Source organism: Cyprinodon tularosa, unplaced genomic scaffold (genome assembly GCF_016077235.1).
Source record: "Cyprinodon tularosa strain WSP-4 unplaced genomic scaffold, ASM1607723v1 ctg874, whole genome shotgun sequence".
Classification (NCBI taxonomy): domain Eukaryota; kingdom Metazoa; phylum Chordata; class Actinopteri; order Cyprinodontiformes; family Cyprinodontidae; genus Cyprinodon; species Cyprinodon tularosa.
The window spans coordinates 219,059-243,790 of NW_024039645.1; the positions used below are offsets into that span (position 1 = coordinate 219,059).

General features: G+C 40.8%; 1 protein-coding gene across 1 annotated transcript in view; it reads right to left on the bottom strand.

The window, feature by feature from the left end:
* The window catches only part of ttc26 (tetratricopeptide repeat domain 26), a 30,578-nt gene extending 8,559 nt beyond the window's left edge, over positions 1 to 22,019 (bottom strand). Inside the window, exons 1-10 of the mRNA XM_038273502.1 lie at positions 21,798 to 22,019; positions 21,465 to 21,602; positions 12,448 to 12,540; positions 12,158 to 12,272; positions 7,440 to 7,489; positions 7,148 to 7,293; positions 4,918 to 5,089; positions 2,600 to 2,674; positions 2,399 to 2,501; positions 28 to 83 (exon numbers count right to left, since the gene is read on the bottom strand). Coding sequence (XP_038129430.1) covers positions 28 to 83; positions 2,399 to 2,501; positions 2,600 to 2,674; positions 4,918 to 5,089; positions 7,148 to 7,293; positions 7,440 to 7,489; positions 12,158 to 12,272; positions 12,448 to 12,540; positions 21,465 to 21,602; positions 21,798 to 21,800 — 951 coding nt within the window. The 5' untranslated portion in view covers positions 21,801 to 22,019. The remainder of the gene's footprint in view (positions 1 to 27; positions 84 to 2,398; positions 2,502 to 2,599; positions 2,675 to 4,917; positions 5,090 to 7,147; positions 7,294 to 7,439; positions 7,490 to 12,157; positions 12,273 to 12,447; positions 12,541 to 21,464; positions 21,603 to 21,797) is intronic.
* Between the last annotated feature and the right edge of the window lie 2,713 nt (positions 22,020 to 24,732).

The window sequence follows — 24,732 nt, forward strand, 5'->3', positions numbered from 1 at the left end:
CGTTACTGAGAAGAGACAGATTGCCACCTGAGTTGTGTTGGGAACCACATCTTTGATGAGGTTGTAAGCTTCCTGGACATCATCTGTAAACATAAAATTGAGAACGTCAGAAAACCAGCTTTTTTTTCAAGAATCTGGCAGATCCATGAACTTCACATCAAATCAATAAATTAAAATAAGTGAAAAAATAAAAAAGTGTTTGCTAAAACTATCTTACAGCAGTTTGATGAATAAGTGAGCAAGTAAACTCGGCGCCCTCTGGAGGGCAAGCCTCTGGATCCCAACAATACCCTCCTAATGAGCCAGAATGTCTCTTCAGGGTAATTTTGAAAAGATGGATTTATTTCCCTCTTTTCATTCAATCTGACAAAACAAAAAAAATCCTACAATTTTTTAAGTCTTCAAGTGCATCAAACAAAAGCAGGTAATTTGATGAAGACTTTTATTCAGTAAAGCGTTAAAGGAAAAGTCCAGTCATGCTCAGAATTTAAACTTCTGAAAGTACTTTAAATATGAAATTATTACATCCTGTTCAATAAATGATAAGTTTTTTCATTCAGAGTAATTTCATGTGAATGTGCTTTACTGGAGGCATCCATGTTTGTCAAAGAACTCTACTGCCACCTACTGGTTAGTGACGTCACGGTGCGGTATCGGCCATGCCGTCACTGCAGGAAGATGTCAGGAGTGGGTTGTTACCATATTTAGGCAAAAATGGCCGTTCTGTTAGATCAGCATACCCACAGTCAATACCCCCTATATCCCTTTAGTTTATCCCTCTAGTTTGGTACGAAAAATATGCTTTAAACAAGTGTTGCACCGATACCTATACCAGTATCGGGCGGGGCCCCGATCCAGCACTAAAATGGTGGTATCGTATCGGCGAGTACCAACAAATAGGGCACCGATACCATTTTGAGAGCCAAAAGTTTATTCAACTATTGTCACCCATTCCAGGTAGGCAATAAAAAGTTCTGCTGGATTCACTTTGTATTAATCTGTTTCCTGCTTCACAAAGGTAGGCAGTAGCTTGACATGAAGCCATGATGGCAATTATTTTACATCCAAGTAGTCTGCAGTTCTTCATATAAACACATCAATTTCAAACAGATGGTATCAGCCAGTTCTGCACAGCCAGGTATCGGGGCCAAAAAATGGCATCGGTGCAACACTTATTTAAACTAGTCAACTGCCGTTTATCCCTTTAGTCGGGTAGAAAAGAACAATTTGATTACTTACTTTTTGATGTTTTTTAAGCGTATGGAGATCCGAGGTAAATTTTTTTTTTTACATGACTAAAGGGATAAAAGACTGTCGAGGTTTAAAGGTATACTATGCAACCAGTGTTGATTTTCCAGCGAGGCTCCCCCCAGAGGGCGAAAGTAAAAGTGCACTGTCGTAAATATGCTCAGCTGTTCTCCTGGTTTCTCCGTCAAGCCAGGCACGGTTGTTTTGAGCTTAGCAGACAGGCGAACGCAACGAATCACCATGTCTACTGCGGTAAGTGACTATTTTGTTCCAAATTTTCGAGTTTGAAAATTTAGCATGTTAACTAACCATGATAACTGCACAAATATCGCCACTGCGCTAGCAACGAGCATGCCTTTCACTGGGGGCGTGTAGCAGTTCTCGCCGTAAAGCAAGACCGACTCTCGCGATGCACGAGACTTCTGAGCCTGTGGGTGCGGGCCGAGGGCTCCTGCAATTGCAAGTACGGTATTTCCCCCACAGACCACCAGGGCGGCCGAGAAAACCTTTGTTCGACCTGAAATGACTCTTTTAATCATCCAAAACGTTATGGAACACATTAATTAAATGAAATAATGTTGCATAGTATGCCTTTAAAGTTCAGTTTTGGTACAAAACTAAAGGAACAAACGGGGATAAACTAAAGGGACAAACGGGTCTAGCATACGCGTACACAAATCTGACCTCTTTCGCATGCGTATTGACTGTGAGTATGCTGATCTGACAGAACACCGGTCCCAGTCTCAGTGATCGCGAGGAAATTGATTGTTTTAAATTAATTAAATCGCTGTATTAGTTTTAGGTATAGATAATTATCCATTGATTATTTCTTGCTGACCGGACTTTTGCTTTAAAGAAGAATGCTTAGATCCTTTTAATTACTTTAACCTGCAGCTCATTTCTTCTCTGTTTCATGAGTTACAGTCTTAAAAAACAAATCCTAATCGGCGGGTGGGACCAAGAAGGAAACGATCGGTAACGGTCAGATCGGTACATTTCAACTGGAGACAGACGCTCTACGCATCCTTGGCTATAATGGGCCGTTAGGACATTTCCTCCCTCAGCTGTTTCTGTCTTTGATAGCTTTCTACCATTTTTAATCTGCAGCCAGAGACAATCAGTTTCAGACAGCGATGGTGTACGTGCGCACCTTGTCTCAGATAGTAGATGACCAGGTTGAGTCTAGCCTCAGGAATCACGTCGATCAAAGGAGGCAGCACCTGCAGCGCCCCCTCCCCACCGCGGAACACCACCTGCAGCACAGGGCGAATCAGAGAGGGGAGCTATGGGCCCCGCTGCGAGCATCCGTACAGTCCTCCGCGCTCACAGCCGGAGACAATGGGAAGCTTACCAGGTTGTGTTGGATAACCTCCTTCGCAAACTCAGAGGAGCAGGAGGAGATGTCAATAAGGTTCTTCAGCTCAGCCTGAGAGATTAAAAAGTAACACAAAATAAAACAGAAGATCTAAACCTTTTAAAGGAACAGTAACGGATTTATCTGTAATTAGGAACCAGAACTTTATCTGGCATGTGTGGAACCATTTTTTATTTGGTTATATGTGTGAGTTGAGTGTGAGACGAGAGTGAGATGAGTGCCTGCCTGAATAGGAGTGAGTTCAGAGAAATCTTGTAGCAGCCTCTATGCTGTAATGTTTAAGGTACGGGGGACAGAAAGCAGATGCCTCCCTACTCTAGACAAGGGTGAAGGGAAGGTAGTAGTGTTGCACCGATACCAGAATCGTGCGGGGCCCCGATTCAGCACTAAAATGGTGGTGTCAGTATCGGCGAGTACCAACAAATAGGGCACCGGTACCATTTTTAGAGCCAAAAGTTTATTCTACTATTGTCACCAATTCCCGGTAGGCAATAAAAAGTTGTACTGGATTCACTTTGGTCTTTAACCTTTAGTCTTTTTCCTGCTTCACAAATGTAGGCAGCAGCTTGACAAAGCCATGATGGAAATTATTTTACATCCAAGTAGTCTGCAGTTCTTCATATATACACACACACCACTGTCAAACAGATGCCAGGTATCGGGTATTGGTATCAGGGCCTAAAAATGGCATTGGCGCAACACTAGTCATGAGAGATAACAATATGTTCACACAGCCTCCTTCATGCTGTGAACGGGAGACCTGTTCTGAGTGTTTATCTGGCTAAATTCTATGTCCTTGATGAATGAAAGAGTTTTTTCTTGGGAGTAATCAAATGTTCAAGTTTGAGAAAGTTTCCTTATGCGGGGGGGTTGCCCTGGGGGGAGTGAGTGTGACTTTGTAAGGTATAAATGTATGTACTGATATGCCTCAGTCAGTGAACTCTCTCTCCGTCCGAGGACGTTAAATAAATTTAAACATTATTTCTTGCAAGAAATGCTTCCGCCTCAGCTTCCTAACTTCACACATGCAAAAAAAATCTTCTCTTGGTTGATTTTGTTTTTCCTCTAAAGCAACAAATCTGTGCAGCCATGGATCCTGTTGGTTTCCCTTTATATGGGGGACCATAATGGTCTTAAATGGAGACAGTTACAGCTCTGAGATCAACCTAAATGACATCCTGCAGTGAATGACCAGGCTGGGGGGTGGGGGTTGGGTTATGCCTGTCAAATCCGTTGCTCCTGAAATCTTCCTCTATAGTCGACAGTTAAATTATCCTCCCTAATATCTTTATTGATGCTTATAAAGGTAAATCCTATAAGAAGAGGCTGTCCAGACTATATGTGTTTGGTGCTGTACTGTCTGGCAGGACATGGTAATACTGCACAGGAACTCTAACCTGTTTGACTCTGCATGGCTCTCTATACACTCAGTTACCTATACACCTAAAAACAGTTCATACCGTAAATTCTCTAATATTGGCCTGTATTCCATTAGCGGCCGGGACTCTAACATTGGCCGGTCTCGCTGTCAGAGGAGGTAAATAATGGCCGGTCTCTAATACAGGCCGGGGCTATAAACGTTTTTTCTGGGCATACCTCAACATTATACTTGTGGTAGTAACATACAAGTACCACAGCCCTGCGCTGCTGGTCGACAGGCCCTGACTGCTGCCCGTCTGCGCGAGGAAGAGAACAGACACGCAGCAGAACATGAGGAGGAGCACGAGTGATGAGGAGATTAAAGGGAGAGATGAAGAGGAGGAGAAAACTGAGGAGGAGGATTAAACAGAATTGGAGGATTTTTTTCCTTTTTTACTTCAAACCAAGCGAACATGGTAACTGTACTTTTTCAATAAATGAACCTAGTGTTTTATAGGTTCAAATAGACACAAAATCTCATTTTTATTCATTCCACTGGTAGTCTGTTTTGCTCAAATAGCAATAGAGGCCTGTCTCTAATTCTGGCCTCTTTCCAATAAAGGCCTGGACCGCGATGCACTTGAGTGAAATAAAGGCCCGGGCCTATATTAGAGGATTTACGGTAATTAAACTTTTTTCCGTGTTATATTTTCGTACCCCTCCCTTGGTGACCTCTCTATTTCGATTGCTCGTTGAAATTTTGTTTATTTATTTTCCTTTTTTTTCTCTCTCTCTATATATACACATATTGTTTAAAACCTTTTAATTATGGTTATACTGCCTCTTTTTTTGTGTTGGTGTTGTATTCTGGGAAATCTTATCAAAAATAAAGTACAAAAAAAAAAGGAAAGGTGAATTATCCTCCCTATTCGTACCTCAGCCTCCTTGCCGTTGTAAAGCCTGAAGTAGTTGCAGGCTTTCAGGTTGAGCGCTATGGTTGAATCCGGAACGTTCTGCAGGTAAACAGCCAGAACCTCCTGAGACAGATCATAGTAGTCCAGCTTGTAGTAACAAAGAGCCATGTAGACTTTAAGCGCCAGGTAATCTCTGTAATCAGAACAGCAATTAAAGAGCAGATTAAAGAAAATAAAATGAAATTAAAATGTTGATTGAAGTCAGAGGAATCAGTCAGACACGGTTAAAATTTTTTTTTTTTTACTAAAAGTAGGAAGGGAAGCCAGTGAACCCAAAGTTGAAATTTAGGTAAAGTGCCCCTTTAATTCGATGCCCCTAACTAAAAGCCATAAAGTACATTGGCTTCAGAAGAAGAAGGAAGGAAGGAAGGAAGGAAGGAAGGAAGGAAGGAAGGAAGGAAGGAAGGAAGGAAGGAAGGAAGGAAGGAAGGAAGGAAGGAAGGAAGGAAGGAAGGAAGGAAGGAAGGAAGGAAGGAAGGAAGGAAGGAAGGAAGGAAGGAAGGAAGGAAGGAATCAAAATCTAGAGAAGTAATTTTTTTCTTAAAATAAGTGCATTTGTTCTCAAATTGAGAAAGTAAAAGATACATTTTGCCAATGGAACAAGACAATTTACACTTTAAATAAGAAGAACACAGTTGCATTGTCTTATTTCAAGTGCATTTTATCTAATTATCCTATTTTAAGAGTTAAAATACTCATTGCATTGGCAAATCATCTAATTTACCTACTCAAATTAAGGGTAAATACACTTAATTTAAAAATTTTTTACTTATTTCTAGATTGTTTTTCAAGTGAAGGAAGGAGCATTTCTAAACTGAAAAAATATATGCATGCTTAATAATAATGTGATCAATTTGCATTTAATGCAGTTCAAACCATTGTTGTTTTTTATTACAGTATTAATAGAGCACACCTACGATGATAAACCTGCTGTTTTGTGCAGCTTTAATAGTAAGAATAACATCCTAATAATAATAGTGATGAATAGTATTTGTAGTAGTTTTTGTAACAAAAAATGTGAAAATCATATCACTTCCTTTTTGCACAACAATTTATGCACAACATAAAATTGAAGCCTGTGGCTTTAACAGGTTAAAAAGTTAATAAGCATCTGAGTGCAGAGATCCCTGAAGGCTCAGACACAGACGACAGCAGTCAGAAGAAGCCTGTTCCAACGCTCACATGTAAGACTGCTTTGCTCCATGATGGTGGTGAACATCAAGGCTACTGCATTAAAAACTCTCAACCGCCATGCTGGTTTTGCACGACAGAGTATTCGGGCCAGGCTAGAGATTTTAATCTTTTTTTATTCTGACAATAAAATCATAACATTACGAGATTAAAGTCATAAAGTTATGAGAACAAAATCGCAACATTACAAGAATATAGTCCTAATATTATGAGAATAAAGTTAAAAAATTACGAGAATAAAGTCTGAAATTACGAAAATAAAGTAATTATGAGAATAAAGTTGAAAAATTACGAGAATAAAGTCATCATTCAACAACCCATTTTAGAAAGAAAGCTTGGAGCTCCGCCCAGCACATGACGTCCGACCAGCTCCACCAATCAGCAACCAGAGTCCACTTTGACATCCTGCCAAGTTTGATGCTGCTGCTAAAAGATTTCCTGATTTGTCAAACTGATGCTAAAGTAGAACTTCACATGATGCTCCACATTCCTCACTTTAGGGAAGAAAGGGCTTCTTCTAAGAGCTGTCATAAACTATAACTTTATTCTCGTAATTTCAGACTTTATTCTCATAATTTTATGACTTTATTCTCATAATTTTATGACTTTATTCTCATAATTTTACTTTATTCTCGTAATTTCAGACTTTATTCTCGTAATTTTATGACTTTATTCTCATAATTGTATTACTTTATTCTCATAATTTTACTTTATTCTCGTAATTTCAGACTTTATTCTCGTAATTTCAGACTTTATTCTCCTAATTTTAGGACTTTATTCTCATAATGTTACTTTATTCTCGTAATTTCAGACTTTTTTCTAGTAATTTCAGACTTTATTCTCGTAATTTTATGACTTTATTCTCATAATATTACTACTTTATTTTCGAAATAAAAATTAAAAAAAATCTCTAGCCAGGCTCTAACACTCTGTCATAGTTTAGGAACACGGCGGGTCTGTGAAGCTACATTCAGAGTGACGAGAAGGAAAAAGTAGCGACCTGTTCTGCAGCAGAAGGCGTTTATAGATGTCTATGGCCTCCTGGTAGTGCGAGCGCATGTAGTGGATGGAGGCCAGGCTCAGCTGGTCCTCTGTCACATCCTCCAGGTTCTGGTGGAAGCGCATCAGTCTTTTTTCGTCGTTAAACTGAGACACAGTGTAAACATAGATCATGAGACAAAATGCTGATTTATTAAGCTGAATATATGGAGAGAAAACTGCATCATAAAACCAAAGAGGAACAAGTAAGGAAAGTACAGCTTGGTGCCATGAAGGTGAGAGAATCGTCAAACCTTGTGGGCCAGATGAAACAGCAGCCGGTTTTGGAGTGGAGACATCGGCGCTACAGGGAACAAGGGGGGACATTTTTAGTGATAGGGGTGTTTCTGGGAATCACATCACCCCCTTGTATCAAATAGTCACATTACTGACAGAGAAGCAGCTTTAAAACGGATCCTAAACATATTAGAAAGTCACTGATGGCCTTTTTACCGTCTGGTTATTTCATTTCAGAAACAAGCTCTAGTTTGCATAGAAATATGGCTGCAATTAACAATTGTTTGCATATTGATTAATCTGTCGATCATTTTTTGGGATTAAGTTATTAATATTCAGATAGCAAAGGAGACTTTTTGCGAAATTAAACCATGTAAACATGAAACTTTTCCATTTGAGGAGTTCTAGATAGAGCAGATTGACAGACAAAAAAGATTTTTATCTCAAATGTAAAATTTTTACATACATATATATATATTTTTTTACAATTTTCATATAATTCCTGCTCTTAGCAGGTTGCTCTGTCAGCTAAAGGCATGTTTTAGAGTCTCTATACTCCAGTTAACGATTGAGAACTAAATTAGTTGATGATTATTTCAATGAACTGTTAATCAGTCTTAATTCATTAACTGTTTCAGGCCTACATTGGAACAATCAAGGGTGGAGAATAAAACCACATTTATTCAGGCTAGTTATTTTAAACCGGTGCAAAAAAAAGGAACAGTTTGGTGACATCTAGTGGTCAAGCTGAAGATAGCATCCCTAGAGCGCTGTCTTAAAGGGGTCATAGAAAGCCAAACCAAGTTTCCATTGTCATAGATGAATAATGATAGTTCAGTGGGCGAAATGGACGTACAGAGAAGTTCAAACCCCATCAACACCTCCTTTCTCTGCAAATCTCACGATTCTAAACTTCTACCATAAGGTGGGCGAATCCAAAGGAAGCCCCGAGTTGATCTAAACTTTGGGATGTTGCCTTATTTGGTTCTGGCCTGTACTTTTGTCACGCCCTGAAATTGACGCAGCGACCGGCCCAGGAACATGAATAGAGGTCGATGGAAGACACCAGTTTAGCTGTTCAGCCTACAGTTGGGTTTACTTCTATCAGAATAACAAAGCAGGCAGTTTCTCTATTGAAAATGAACCAGAACCACGGGCGGGAATGCAGCGTTCCAGGCTGCAAGGAGAAAGGGGAACATTTTCACTGTCTTTCCAAGGATCCAAAGACTCGACAGGCATGGATTATTTTTGTCTATCTGAAGATCCGTGCAAAGTTTGATGCTCAGCTGTTCATTTGCTCGAAGCATTTTACCAAAGACAGCTTTAAAAAAATCTTGGACAGTTCAAAGTTCAAAGCTGCAGGAATAATAAGCTGGCCAAAGGAGGAGGTACAGGCTACAGATGTTAAGACACGAAAGCACCTTGAGACTGTACGCCAGCCGTAAGGAAGGAGGCTGAGGACTAATGAGCATAAGAGACACTATCCAGGATGAAACATCAAAGATCCATAAGTACATCAAGGACCAGGCACCAACAGACGACATGCTCACTGGATGTCTAAGACAATGGGGAGCAGTAGATGAGGTGCCAGAGACTCAGTCATGAGAGGATAAGCCGCTACACGGGATATACCACCGGAACATGATCGAAGTGGCATATATCAGGAAATCCTACCAATGGCTAGTCTGAAGGACAGCAGAGAGGACCTCATCATGGCTGCACAGGAGCAGCCCTGAGCACCAGAGCAATAGAGGCCCAGATCCACCACACCAGACAAGACCCCAGGTGCAGACTGTGGTCAAAGAGGCCCCTGAGACAATCCAGCACATAACTGCAGGGTGTAAGATGCTGGCAGGGAAAACTTACATGGAGCGCCATAACCAAGTGGCTGGAAAGGTATAGAGGAACATCTATTCAGAGTATGGGATGGAGAGCCCAAGGTTAAAGTGGGAAACAATCCAGAGATGGTAGAGAATGATCGAGGCAAGATCCTGTGGGACTTCTAGATACAGATGGACCGAATGCTAACGGCAAACCAACCGGACATTGTGGTGGTGGACAAAAAGCAGAGGAAAGCCGGTGTGGTTGCCATAGTGATACCAAGTGACTGCAACATCAGGAAAAAGGACCATGAGGAACTAGAGAAATAGCAGGGGCTCAGAGAAGAGCTGGAGAAAACCTGGAAGGTCAAGGCATCAGTGGAACCCGGGGTCATTGGGGCCTACAGGGCAGTGACCCCCACACTGGAGGAGTTACAGCAGATCCCTGGAAATACATCAGAGATCTCCGTCCAGAAGAGTGCAGTTCTAGAAACAGCAAAGATACTGGCAGAACCCTCAAGCTCCCAGGCCTCTGGTAGAGGACCCCAGCTTGGAGGAAGATAACTAATGATATTCTCATGGCCTCAGATAATGGACTTGTATCTGTGCTCGTCCTGTTGGATCTTAGTGCTGCATTTGATACAGTTGACCATAATATTATTTTAGAAAGACTTGAATATTTTGTTGGAATTAAAGGAACAGCTCTAGACTGGTTTAAATCTTATCTATCTGATCGAATTCAGTTTGTTCATGTTAATGATAGATCTTCAACACGCTCAAAGGTTACCTGTGGAGTACCACAGGGATCAGTGCTAGGACCAATTCTCTTTACTTTATACATGCTCCCAATTGGTAGAATTATTAGACAGCATGGGATTAATTTCCACTGTTATGCTGATGATACCCAGCTATATCTGTCTATAAATCCAGATGAAGCTAACCCATTACATAGATTACAGGCATGTCTTGAAGACATAAAAACCTGGATGACTCTTAACTTTCTGCTTCTGAATGCAGACAAAACAGAAGTTATAGTCTTTGAAAAAGAAACTGATTAGCCAGTCACTTCATTTGGATGGGATTAAACTGATTTCAGATAATAAAGTAAAAAATCTTGGTGTTATTTTTGATCAGGACCTGTCATTTAAATCCCATATCAAAGAGGTTTCTAGAATTTCCTTCTTTCATCTGAGGAACATTGCAAAAATTAGAAATCTCTTGTCCAGGGGTGATGCTGAGAAACTAGTCAATGCATTTGTTACTTCAAGGCTGGACTATTGTAATTCTTTACTATCAGGAAGTCCACAAACTGTAGTTAAAAGCCTTCAGCTGATCCAAAATGCTGCAGCCAGAGTTCTAATGAAAATGAAAAAGAGAGATCATATCTCTCCTATCCTGGCTTCTCTTCATTGGCTTCCTGTTAAATCAAGAATAGAATTTAAAATCCTCCTTCTCACATATAAAGCCTTAAATGGCCAAGCTCCATCTGATATCAGAGATCTGATTGTTCCTTATGTTCCTAACAGAGCACTTCGCTCTCAATCTGCAGGTTTACTAGTGGTTCCTAGAACTTCTAAAAGTAGAATGGGAGGCAGATCTTTTAGTTCTCAGGCTCCTCTCCTGTGGAACCAACTACCAGTTTTAGTCCATGAGGCAGACACCCTGTCTACTTTTAAGGCTAGGCTTAAAACTTTCCTTTTTGATAAAGCTTCTAGTTAGAGTGGCTCAGGTTATCCTGAGCTATCTCTATAGTTCTGCTGCTATAGGCTTAGACTGCTGGAGGACATAGGGACCCCTTTTTCATCATTCTGCTTCATTCTCTCTCTGTTCTCCCACTCTGCAGAATCTGTTAGTTCAATCTCTAACCTTCTGCTCTCTCTGCTTTTTCTCATAGTAGCTTCATCTGGTCTGTTCCTGTTTGGCTGTGACTCCATCCTGGAGAGAAATATCAGCTGTGCTGCTTCCATCAACACCCTTGTTTATAGATGTTGGAGATCGGCCTGTTTTCCAGTGTGGTCCTGTTTCTCTGACCGTGACTGAGTGGATGTGCTCTCTTCGTCCTCTGGCATGGGAGCTGGCTCGGAGCTCGTCTGCTTGGCTGTGTGTTTCCTGGAAGGACCGACTTTTACAGCTGCTTTTTGTATCTATGCTTCTTTTTCTATGTCTGCTTCTGTCTCCTTGAACCCCAGTGGGCCTCAGCAGATGGCCGCTCACACTGAGCCTGGTTCTGCTGGAGGTTTCTTCCTGTTAAAAGGGAGTTTTTCCTCCCCACTGTCGCTACAAGCATGCTTAGTGTGAGGGATTGCTGAAGAGTCAATGAGTCAATGCAATCAACTGGTTTTCCTTAGATAGAAAACTTTGTATCAATTGGACTGTATGATCTGGTTTACCTGTAAAGTGCCTTGAGATGACATGTGTTGTGAATTTGGCGCTATATAAATAAACTGAATTGAATTGAACATGGAAAACTCCTTCGTCATTTAATCGTCGACAGGCTGCAGCCATGTCCAGAATTCCTTGTTTTTTCATCCACTTTTGTTAAAATTTATGTTTCCCATTCACTAGCTTTTTCTCCGCCTCCATTATAAAATAGTTTTTATAATCATATTTTTTTTAATAAATTATTTTAAATGCCATGATAATCACATTTAATTTATTTTAATACAAATTAAGGCCTTAATTTAAAAAATAATAATGATTTTTAATGACCCGTGGAAACCATGCCTATATAATCATTCTATAAGGTGTAAAAAATTATTTGTTTTAGTTATTTAACTTTGACGCACAGGAATCCCACAGATTGTTTGCTAATCTAAAAGGTCGTGGGCTGTTGTGCGAGGTGTTCATCGTGAATCATATTGGTAAAAGGAAACATTACAGGGAATTTGGGGAAAGGTGTAACAGGCCATCCGTACCTTTTGATGCAGCCTCCTCAGCTTCTTTATAAAGCCCCAGAAAAAACAGGGCACAGCCCAGATAGACCCAGACCTCTGCAGGACAATCCGGCCTCCGGGTCAGAGATTTATACTCCTGTCAGAACACAGCGCACAGTTAACAAAAAACATCTGAGACTAAAGGAGCAGTCAGTCATTTATTTTGAGCTTTTTAAAAGTAGTTATATTCAAACTTGTTTTCATCCTGTATTCCCAGATATAAGAAGAATTAATTTAGACGTTCCTGTTTGCCAGGATCAGGAAAGAATTACCTCCATGGCTCTCATGTAATCCCCAAGGTGAAATGCACAGTAGCAAATCCAAAGGTCTGTATTCTCCTCTTTCTCTCCAATGCTTCTCTGAAACTAAAGATGACAACATCACATCAGCAGCTGCTGCAGCCTTTAAGGTATGAATAATATGCACTCCATTTAAAAAGATCTAATAAGACAATTTACAGTAAATGGAAGGAAGCACAAAATCAATCCAATAGTACATCTATTATATCAACTATCTGATCCTGATTTAAAAGAACAACTATCCTCATTTTCCTTATTAAAAAAATCTATTAAAAGTAGTATTAATACCTTAAGAAACACCTTATTTTTTTTACTTCAAATTGGATATTTTGGAAGGTGATCTACCAAACAACAGCAAATTATTTAACGCTTTTTGTATTTTTTTTTTAAGGGAATTTTATTTTTTATTTATTTCCAGAATAAAGTCGTAAAACATTATGAAAATAAATTCGCAATGAGAATAGTCATAAAATTACAAGTAGAAACTATGAGAATGAGAAATGATGAGAATGAAGTTGTAATATTATGAGAACAAAGTCCTAATATAACGAGAATAAAGTATTTCATGACAACTCTTAGAAGAAGCACTGTCTTCCCTAAAATGAGGAATGTGGAGCATCATGTGAAGTTCTACTTTAGCATCAGTTTGACAAATCAGGAAATCTTTTAGCAGCAGCATCAAACTGGGCAGGATGTCAAAGTGGACTCTGGTTGCTGATTGGTGGAGCTGGTCGGCCGTCATCTGCTGGGCGGAGCTCCAAGCTTTCCTTCTGAAACAGGTTGTTGAATGATGACTTTATTCCAGAAAATTTTCAACTTTATTCTCATAATATTACGACTTTATTCTAGTAATGTTACAACTTTATTCTCATAATATTACGACTTTATTCTAGTAATGTTACAACTTTATTCTCATAATAAAAAAAAAGAAAAATCTCTGGCCTGGTCCTAATACTCCATCGTAGTTTTTCAGGCCAACTGAGTGTATAACAATATTTTTGGGTGTTAAGCAGTTGTAAACATCTTCACATGTTTGTGCATCTCATGAGATCCTGAATAAATGCATTAAGCTCTGTAGGTTTTATTTGAAAATATATTAATTACTTCAACTGGTGTGGATATTTGTGCTTTGACAAAAAAACAAAAAAAAACAACAACTATAGGATCCTTAGATCTGTTACATAATAAAGGCCGGTGCTATCATGTAATGTTTAACTATAGACAACCAGGCCAGTATTCCCGGGCCCATGGTAGAGGGGGGGCCCAAGTCTTCTGCCACAAATATTATAGTTTTTTTTTTTTACAGAAATTGGAGCTTTATTCTTAAGTTTCCTAAAATCTGTTCCCATTATTACTTTCTTACGATTATCTACTGCAATATTGGGAAGTATCCCCACCAGCCATTCCTTCTAACTGGTCATGCCGCTCATGCAGTTTCTCTGAAGTTTGTCAAGCTGCTATAGATAAGATGGAAACAGGAAAACACAGAACCTGAATCTTCCCCTCTGTACATGGTCAGACAGAAGCTCCATCACTTTAACATGAAGGCTACAGCAGCCTTCCCTGAAAAAGCCGCCTCAAGCTGCGGGAACAGCTTCATTTTAGATCACCCTCACCTGCAGAAGCCTGAGAAGGTGGTCAGAGCTTAAAGCGCTCTGATGGAGCAAAAAACCCAGTTTCTCTCCAAGTTTTGTTCCCAATCTTTGCTAGATGAAGTTATAATAAACACCTGACCAATGCGTATTGCTAAGAGGTTGAGATGTTTTGAATTTGACTGACTTGACTACATGGCGGCTGCAGCAATGCTGCGGTGGACCTGAATAAATAGACAATCCGGCTGTACGGCCTCAAATGCGTTAGAAATATTTTGACCAGAATATTTTGTGGTCCAATTTAAACGCATCACATAAGTAGAAATCTATAAGTAGGATCCAATGCGACTGGAGCAGGTATGGAAAGCCAAATGTGCCGCAGGTTTCATAAAATATAAACTGAAAAGATCTCTACTGGTAAATATTAAAATACTTAAATGTTACCCGAAATGCTTGCATTATATAAATAAATATGTTTTTGTACCCTTAATGAATAAATATTTTTCAGTTATTTAATAAACTATTGAATATGTTTCTCTTGCTTTCAGAAAAGGTCTTTTAAAAAATGTAAGACCTCATTCGAAGATTAATCAATCAAGACTTTATTTTATATATATATATATATATATATATATATATATATATATATATATATATATATATACACTATATTGCCAAAAGTATTTGCTCACCCATCCAAATTATTGGAATCAGGTGTTCCAATCACTTCCATGGCCACAGGTGTATAAATTCAAGCACCTAGGCATGCAGACTGTTTTTACAAACATTTGTGAAAGAATGGGTCGCTCTCAGGAGCTCAGTGAATTCCAGCGTGGAACTGTGATAGGATGCCACCTGTGCAACAAATCCAGTCGTGAAATTTCCTCGCTCCTAAATATTCCACAGTCAACTGTCAGCTGTATTATAAGAAAATGGAAGTGTTTGGGAACGACAGCAACTCAGCCACGAAGTGGTAGGCCACGTAAACTGACGGAGCGGGGTCAGCGGATGCTGACGCGCATAGTGCGAAGAGGTCGCCAACTTTCTGCAGAGTCAATCACTACAGACCTCCAAACTTCATGTGGCCTTCAGATTAGCTCAAGAACAGTGCGCAGAGAGCTTCATGGAATGGGTTTCCATGGTCGAGCAGCTGCATCCAAGCCATACATCACCAAGTGGAATGCAAAGCGTCGGATGCGGTGGTGTAAAGCACGCCGCCACTGGACTCTAGAGCAGTGGAGACGCGTTCTCTGGAGTGACGAATCGCGCTTCTCCATCTGGCAATCTGATGGACGGGTCTGGGTTTGGCGGTTGCCAGGAGAACGGTACTTGTCTGACTGCATTGTGCCAAGTGTAAAGTTTGTTGGAGGGGGGATTATGGTGTGGGGTTGTTTTTCAGGAGCTGGGCTTGGCCCCTTAGTTCCAGTGAAAGGAACTCTGAATGCTTCAGCATACCAAGACATTTTGGACAATTCCATGCTCCCAACTTTGTGGGAACAGTTTGGAGCTGGCCCCTTCCTCTTCCAACATCACTGTGCACCAGTGCACAAAGCAAGGTCCATAAAGACATGGATGACAGAGTCTGGTGTGGATGAACTTGACTGGCCTGCACAGAGTCCTGACCTCAACCCGATAGAACACCTTTGGGATGAATTAGAGCGGAGACTGAGAGCCAGGCCTTCTCGTCCAACATCAGTGTGCGACCTCACAAATGCGCTTCTGGAAGAATGGTCAAAAATTCCCATAAACACACTCCTAAACCTTGTGGACAGCCTTCCCAGAAGAGTTGAAGCTGTTCTAGCTGCAAAGGGTGGACCGACGTCATATTGAACCCTATGGATTAGGAACGGGATGTCACTTAAGCTCATATGTGAGTCAAGGCAGGTGAGCAAATACTTTTGGCAATATAGTGTATATATATATATATATTAGGGGTGTGCAAAATAATCGTCATGATGATGCATCGTGATTCTAATTTTCGTGATCTACTGCATCGATTCTTGACGCCAAGTATCAATTATTAATAAAAAAAAAAATTATAAATAAAATTGCATGAATGACTGGCGAACATCAGCCAAAAACAAGTGTAATACAACTTCCAGTCCAGTAGATGTCGCTGCGGATGTGTTGATGCACGCTGCCTTGTGTCACAAGGATTTCCGGTCGCGGGATACTGAGACGAGTCATTAAAAAACAAAACATGGAGGAGAACATATTGCAATGCATCGCAATAATTCAAGTATCGCGATGCATCGTGATAAAATCGCATTGTGGCCTCTGAATCGTGATTCGAATCGAATCGTGACTTCTTTGGCAATACCCACCCCTAATATATATATATATATATATATATATATATATATATATATATATATATATATATATATATATATATACACACACTAGGGATGCACGATATAATCGGCCCCCTATCGGTATCGGCCTTAAAACTGAATATCGGACATCGGCCACCCCACCGATATTTAACCCGATATTTGATCAGCTTCTGAGTTTCTAAAGTCTAAAAAAAAAAAAAAAAAAAAAAAATACTACTTCTTCTTCCTCAAAAACTTCTTTTTTACAGACTTAAAAACTTCTAAAGACGAGGGAAAAAATATTGATACATTAAAATATCCCAATATCTTCATATGCTGATATATTGCCATTTAAAAATACCATATCAATCTCTTTTACTAATGAAATATTGCTATATGTCATCGTTATGCTACGAAATCCCCCGAAAATTCAGCATTTTTTTATATGTTGATATATTGACGCGGTATCGATCTATTTTACTAACAAAATCTCACAAGAATTTGCAAAATATCACGTGAGTTTGTAACAGAACGATGAAATTTCACCAGATTTTGAAAGTAAAATAGATCGATACCGCGTTTTTAAAAATCTATTTGATATCAGCATATGAAAATATATTTGAGTTTATTATTTTTCAAAGTGTCAGAAATGGATAACAAAACTGCTATTTTCTATGACTACTTATTTTTGTCCAGCTTTAACATCGATATCGGTTATCGGCTACATGAGTTTAAAATATCGGCATATCGGATATCGGCCAAAATCCCTAATATACACTGTTCAAAAGTTTTGGGTCACATTGAAATGTCCTTATTTGTGAAGGAAAAGCACTGTACTTTTCAATGAAGATAACTTTAAACTACCGTATTTTCACGACTATAAGGCGCACTTAAACGTCTTTTTTTTCCCTCAAAATGTGCGGTGCGCCCTATGGTGCGGTGCGCCTTATGTGTGTTGTAACTGCGACTTTTGAGACCACCTCATTGAGGAGATGATGAAAGAGTGGCTGAATGTAAGGAGACCAGGTGTTTTTTTTCCACCCCTCACAATCGCTGTTAATATGTAACTCCATGCGTGCCCATCTCACAGCTGATGTGAAAAACATGGGGAAACAAATTAACGCTGCTCGACATCGGTGTGAACCGGACCCAGCAGGTGCAGCAGAAGCAGCGAGTTTACATGCAAAGTCAATGGTTGACGCGCATATAGGTGCAGCAAAAGGTCCCGCAGCGCGTTTTGGTGCAGCACGTCGGGAGCGTTTAAGCATCTGAAGCGCCGCCAACGCGCTGCTGCTGCTCGAGATGGAAAAATTGAAGTTTTGCTGCTGGACGCGCCACATCAACCAATCAGAGAAGCTGATCTGGGAGCTGCCAGCGAGACAGACAGCGCTCTGATGACATACACTATATTGCCAAAAGTATTTGCTCACCTGCCTTGACTCACATATGAGCTTAAGTGACATCCCGTTCCTAATCCATAGGGTTCAATATGACGTCGGTCCACCCTTTGCAGCTAGAACAGCTTCAACTCTTCTGGGAAGGCTGTCCACAAGGTTTAGGAGTGTGTTTATGGGAATTTTTGACCATTCTTCCAGAAGCGCATTTGTGAGGTCGCACACTGATGTTGGACGAGAAGGCCTGGCTCTCAGTCTCCGCTCTAATTCATCCCAAAGGTGTTCTATCGGGTTGAGGTCAGGACTCTGTGCAGGCCAGTCAAGTTCATCCACACCAGACTCTGTCATCCATGTCTTTATGGACCTTGCTTTGTGCACTGGTGCACAGTCATGTTGGAAGAGGAAGGGGCCAGCTCCAAACTGTTCCCACAAAGTTGGGAGCATGGAATTGTCCAAAATGTCTTGGTATGCTGAAGCATTCAGAGTTCCTTTCACTGGAACTAAGGGGCCAAGCCCAGCTCCTGAAAAACAACCCCACACCATAATCCCCCCTCCAACAAACTTTACACTTGGCACAATGCAGTCAGACAAGTACCGTTCTCCTGGCAACCGCCAAACCCAGACCCGTCCATCAGATTGCCAGATGGAGAAGCGCGATTCGTCACTCCAGAGAACGCGTCTCCACTGCTCTAGAGTCCAGTGGCGGCGTGCTTTACACCACCGCATCCGACGCTTTGCATTGCACTTGGTGATGTATGGCTTGGATGCAGCTGCTCGACCATGGAAACCCATTCCATGAAGCTCTCTGCGCACTGTTCTTGAGCTAATCTGAAGGCCACATGAAGTTTGGAGGTCTGTAGTGATTGACTCTGCAGAAAGTTGGCGACCTCTTCGCACTATGCGCGTCAGCATCCGCTGACCCCGCTCCGTCAGTTTACGTGGCCTACCACTTCGTGGCTGAGTTGCTGTCGTTCCCAAACACTTCCATTTTCTTATAATACAGCTGACAGTTGACTGTGGAATATTTAGGAGCGAGGAAATTTCACGACTGGATTTGTTGCACAGGTGGCATCCTATCACAGTTCCACGCTGGAATTCACTGAGCTCCTGAGAGCGACCCATTCTTTCACAAATGTTTGTAAAAACAGTCTGCATGCCTAGGTGCTTGAATTTATACACCTGTGGCCATGGAAGTGATTGGAACACCTGATTCCAATAATTTGGATGGGTGAGCAAATACTTTTGGCAATATAGTGTATGATATTAACGCAAATGGAAAAGGCTGGATGGATGCGTGGCTGAGGCAGGTGTATGTGAGAAGACTAGGTGGTTTTTTCCACGCATCACCATCGCTGCGTGCCCATCTCACAGCCGATGTGAAAAAAAGGTGAATCAAATGAACGCTGTGCTCGCCGTTATCCCGGGGGTCTGACAAAGGAGCTTCAACCGCTCAACATCGGTGTGAAGCAGCCGTTCACAGTAAGGCTGCGAGCGGCGTGGGAGCGATGGATGACCGACGGAGACCAAAGTTTCAGGATAAGAAGGCAGCGCCGGGCAGATTACGCCACCGTTAGCGGATGGATTGTAGATGCTTGGACTAAAGTGTCTGCTGGCTCTGTTGTTCAAGCTTTCGCAAAAGCCGGCATTATTTCTGAGGAGCCGCGCTGCACGGAAAGTGACTGACAGCGAAGAAGGGGAAACTGGCATGTCTGATTTAGCGCAGCTGTTTTATTCAGAAACAGAGGATGATGACTTTGATGGGTTTGATTAATACTTTGTAATAAATACATGAATAAAGCACAATCATACTCAGTTTTGCTCCCGCTGTATTTTTCTCCCTGAAAACTTAATTCAACAGCATCACCGGCGCGTCTCCTCCTCTTCATCGCGGTGGCTGGCAGGTGTTTTTTCATCTAAATAATCTAAATCTTGCAGCTATATTTGCTGTGATCAGTGGGAATAAAGTAGTTTTAATATGTTTTTAAGTGAGAAAGTCCACCTGAAAACTTAATAATTGCAGTCAGTTCATCCAGATTATCTATTTCTGTCGGAGGCGCTCAGACCCCCACATACCAGCGGTGCGCTGACAGCAGAAATCTCTTCATCAGCAGCCTGTAGGCTGGGCAGCCTGGGGTTCACCGCGGCTGCTGGCAGGTGTTTTTCATCTAAATAATTTTAGCTGCAGGCACCAGGATACCGGCAATAAAAGCGAACATATTCCGTCAGCAGGTTTCAGGATTTTAAGTTAATTTAGGAGTGACCACAGCGCTGTGTCATCTGCGATGTCTCTGTCTCACGGCCAGCTGCTAGGTTTGATTAATACTTTGTAATAAATACATGAATAAAGCACAATCATACTCAGTTTTGCCCCCGCTGTATTTTTAAATACGCACTAGAGGTATTTAAAGGTAGTAGAGGACTTGTACCTGTATATAAAAAACGCGCCCTATAGTCCGGTGCGCCTTATGTGTGTGTTAAATACAGAAATGGGACACATAACTGAGAGTGCGCCTTTTAGTCCGGTGCGCCTTATGGTCGTGAAAATACGGTAGTCTTAACTTTAAAGAAATACACTCTATGCATTGCTAATGTGGTAAATGACTATTCTAGCTGCAAATGTCTGGTTTTTGGTGCAATATCTACATAGGTGTATAGAGGCCCATTTCCAGCAACTATCACTCCAGTGTTCTAATGGTACAATGTGTTTGCTCATTGGCTCAGAAGGCTAACTGATGATTAGAAAACCCTTGTGCAATCATGTTCACACATCTGAAAAAAGTTTAGCTCGTTACAGAAGCTACAAAACTGACCTTCCTTTGAGCAGATTGAGTTTCTGGAGCATCACATTTGTGGGGTCAATTAAACGCTCAAAATGGCCAGAAAAAGAGAACTTTCATCTGAAACTCGACAGTCTATTCTTGTTCTTAGAAATGAAGGCTATTCCATGTGAGAAATTGAAGATTTCCTACAATGGTGTGTACTACTCCCTTCAAAGGACAGCACAAACAGGCTACTGCAGGTACTTTTTTAATGAAGATGCCAGTTGGAGACCTGTGAGGCGTCTGTTTCTCAAACTAGAGACTCTAATGTACTTATCTTCTTGCTCAGTTGTGCAACACGGCCTCCCACTTCTTTTTCTACTCTGGTTAGAGCCAGTTCTGTTAGCTCTACGCCTGCCGAAGACACAGACGTCCATCCCCGTGAACACTGGGACGGAACTCCATGGTAAAGGAAAGAATTCTTATTTCTTATTTCAACCATTGCGTATCTTAGCTGCGACATATGAATCAAGATGCTATGAACGAAAAAAATTGACCGATGACCGTTGATATATGATTGGCTGAATTTAGATGTTCAGGCTGATGTATAACTAACTGGCCTGCATAAGATAACGGTAAAAAATACTGATTTTAAGACAGGATTTTTATATATATATACATTTTCTAACTTTTGGGACAATATAGTCTGATAAAGAGAACATTTATATACATGTTTAAGCCGGAATGATTTGACATTTAAATTTGACTTCCCTACAACTTTAAGCGTTCCGATGCCGAAAGTATTTTTATCAAAAACATAATTAATGTGCAGAAATAAGGAATAGTTGTATTAACTATACATGTAAACGGAGTTTTATGGCCCTAGGAAACTGCCTGGTGTTTCTCTTATGACTGAGTTGTATTAATGACCTCCAGTAATGTTAAGCTTCCCAGGTAGTCCCTCTGCTGGAGATATTCCTCCAAACTGGGAACCGTTTGTTTCTTCTTCTTCTCACCGATGCTCCCCTCAGTCTCTGCTCCCACAGCCGGCTTCACGCGGGACAGGATCTGAAAAGGAAAAAAAAGAAAAACATATCGATAAAACGTGTTTATTTCTGTGTTTTAATGAGATTACCACATAACCTCCGACGTATCGATGCTGATACGACGAAGACCCCAAAATGTAAACTTTATTAATCATTTATACCACCTTATACACGGTAGTAACGCTTGAACATTAGCAATATAAACATGTTTTCTTACCATTTCCGATGGTTTGTTTTAAAGGCGACAGAAAACACTCCTATCTGGATCCCTGGAACCTTATAAAGTTATATCATGAAATGAAATCACACAAAATGTCTTCAATTCTACAAAAAGTAGCCTACGAAATCATTCTAAAAATGCAATCAGTTGCAACAGATTTACTAAGGAGGGCATATTTTGGTAGCTTTAGCTCGCTAACGGTTAAGCTTCAGCAGCATTTCATGTACTTCCGGCGACTGCTTTTCAACTTAAAAGCACGGCCGCGAGAGTTTGACAATTAATAAAATTCCGTAGCGTCCAAACTTCACTGCGTGGTTTTGTTAATTAGTAAAATTAAAAATATTGAGCCCAAACTGAGTAAAGAGATGGCTTTTAAATCGTTGAGTAGCATTCCTCTTAATCGATAAATTATTTTGAAGGCTAACAGGCTACGGTTAATCTCATTCATGTTTGTTGCCTAGCAACCACGTTCCCCTTGTTTTTAACGCGATAGTTTTGACCAGAACCAATGAATAAGAGCGTGCGGATTATGAAGGACCTTCATAGCGGATAGCTTCATTGGCCACAATAGGCTGGGGAACATTAGGCCAGGTGGGAGGGGGAAGAAGGGGGAGAAGGGGGGGAAGAAGGGGAAGGGGAAAAAAGGAGGAAAAAAGAAAAGAGAGAAAGAACTGAGAATGTTTTGGGCATACTTCTGTATGATAAACATTTCTGTAGTTCTCTGAATGTAAACTGGAAGATTTTAAAACATTGACGATGCCATGAACGGGATACGAACCTGCGAGCGGTACTAAGATACGGATGAAAGATCACGTGACATGCCCCGTCCATAATGTGACGCTGAGCATAACATTGCATGTGAATTAAAAAGGATATGCATTTATACAGAATACTTTCAGGGGCATACACGTCTGTAATTGTGAATAAAGACTTTTTTATTTATTTTTTTATCATTTACTTACCTGTTCTTATAGTTTCTAATATAGATTCCTTATATAAATGTATGTGGCTTCCCTGTCTTTTTTATAAAGATACCTGAGGAAGAATGAGAACCAGAGGAAGTCGTGGCTGGATTTGGAAGGTGGACCTACCATCTGAAAGGACTATATCTATTTATTTTTTCATGAAAAAAAACCCTGTAATTGGGATTAAGTACCTACCTACCTATCTATCTATCTATCTATCTATCTATCTATCTATCTATCTATCTATCTATCTATCTATCTATCTATCTATCTATCTATCTATCTATCTATCTATGTAAAAGTACCATTAATTAATTAATTCAATTCAATATTTTTTTTCCTTCAGAAAATGATTGCAATCAATACACTTTAAGTGCATGTATAAACTGGCTTTATTTTCAATAAAAACTGTTGGGCAATAATAGTAAATGTTTATTCACAGAAATGTTTGTGCTGTTAAATGTCAATAAAAAAATGAAACAATATACAAAAGGTAAAGGTTTAACATAGTAAAACCAAATATTTAGGAATAAAACTATTTACATAAATGAAACACCTAGTTTCAATCATTTTTTCCCACCCTCCTCATCTCCTCCAACCACTGCTCCTTTGGAAGGACCTCAGACTGTGGGCAGTAAACCCTCCCACGGTTAGGGTTGGGAATTGAAAAGATTTTCACGATTCCGATTCCCTTTTCGATTCTATGAAACGATTCGATTCTTTATCGATTCTTTTTTCGATTCCAATTTGGGGGAAAAAGGAGAACAAACAGTTTGATTATCAGAATCAACTTTGTTTACTTAACTATTGCACAATCTTACAAAATCAACAAGATCAAGATGTCCACAGGAAATGTGAAACTGGAGTAACATCTGTGTTTAAATGAAAAATGAATACAAGAACAAACTTAATAACCAACAATGTCTAATAACAAATGATGGGATAATAACCTATTTTAAATAACAAAAAATACTAATTATAAAAAATTATAAAACAGTAGTAGGGAAAATTAACAGTTATTTTGTAGAAAGATGAGCATATCTGCTTTTTCTGGAAGGATACGGGATCTTTCAGGGCTTATGGTGTCTCCAGCCATGGAGAACACCCTCTCAGATGGGGTGGAGGAAGCCTGCACACAGAGGTAGTTTTCAGCCAGTCCAGATAGCAAGGGCAGCGTATCTTGCTTGTTCCACCACCACAGTGTGGCGCTATCCCTGCAGGGGATGGAGGGCAAGCTTTTATAGAGCTGGATTTCCTGATGTATCCTCTGGGCTAAGGAAAGACGGGGCTTTGATTCACAAAGTGACCGCAGCTCGTCGTCTTCCTCCTCGAATAGTTCTTCCAACTTGCGTAACTTGCGTAACTTACGTAACTTACGTAAAAAACGTGACGTAAGTCGTGCTCCCCAGAGCCGGCGCTCTAGGCTCTGGTGCTGCGGGAATCGAAAAAAGAATCGTTCAGTGAGCTGCCAAACGATGCCATGGAATTGGAAAATATGGAACCGGTTCTGAACAGGAACCGGTTTTCGATTCCCATCCCTACCCACGGTAGTGGCTATGCCCAGTCGCTGCTGTACGGAAGAGGCCACATTTTTTGCAGGTGTTACCCTGTACAGTTCTGTTATATGGCCTCTTTTTGGGGGGTTCCTGGTGGAGGCTGGCGCTTCCCTGCATTTGTGCAGGCAGGACAACCTGATATACAACCACAGGTTGTCCTACCTGTGCGAAAGCCTGATGAGGGATCCCAGTAGCCAACGGCTGGCGAGCCAAGGGTGCCCAGCCTGCTGAAGCCGGGAGCACCGCTGGTGCCGCAAAGAGCTGCCTTTTTGTGCCAACTTTAGGGAGGATGGCACACGCTGCCTGCCTTTGTTTGGCCTGACCAGCTGTACACTCTGGCAGCTGATATTGATGTTCAGGCTGCACTGGTACAGGAATAGAAGGCAGCACTTTTGGGTCCAACAATGGTTC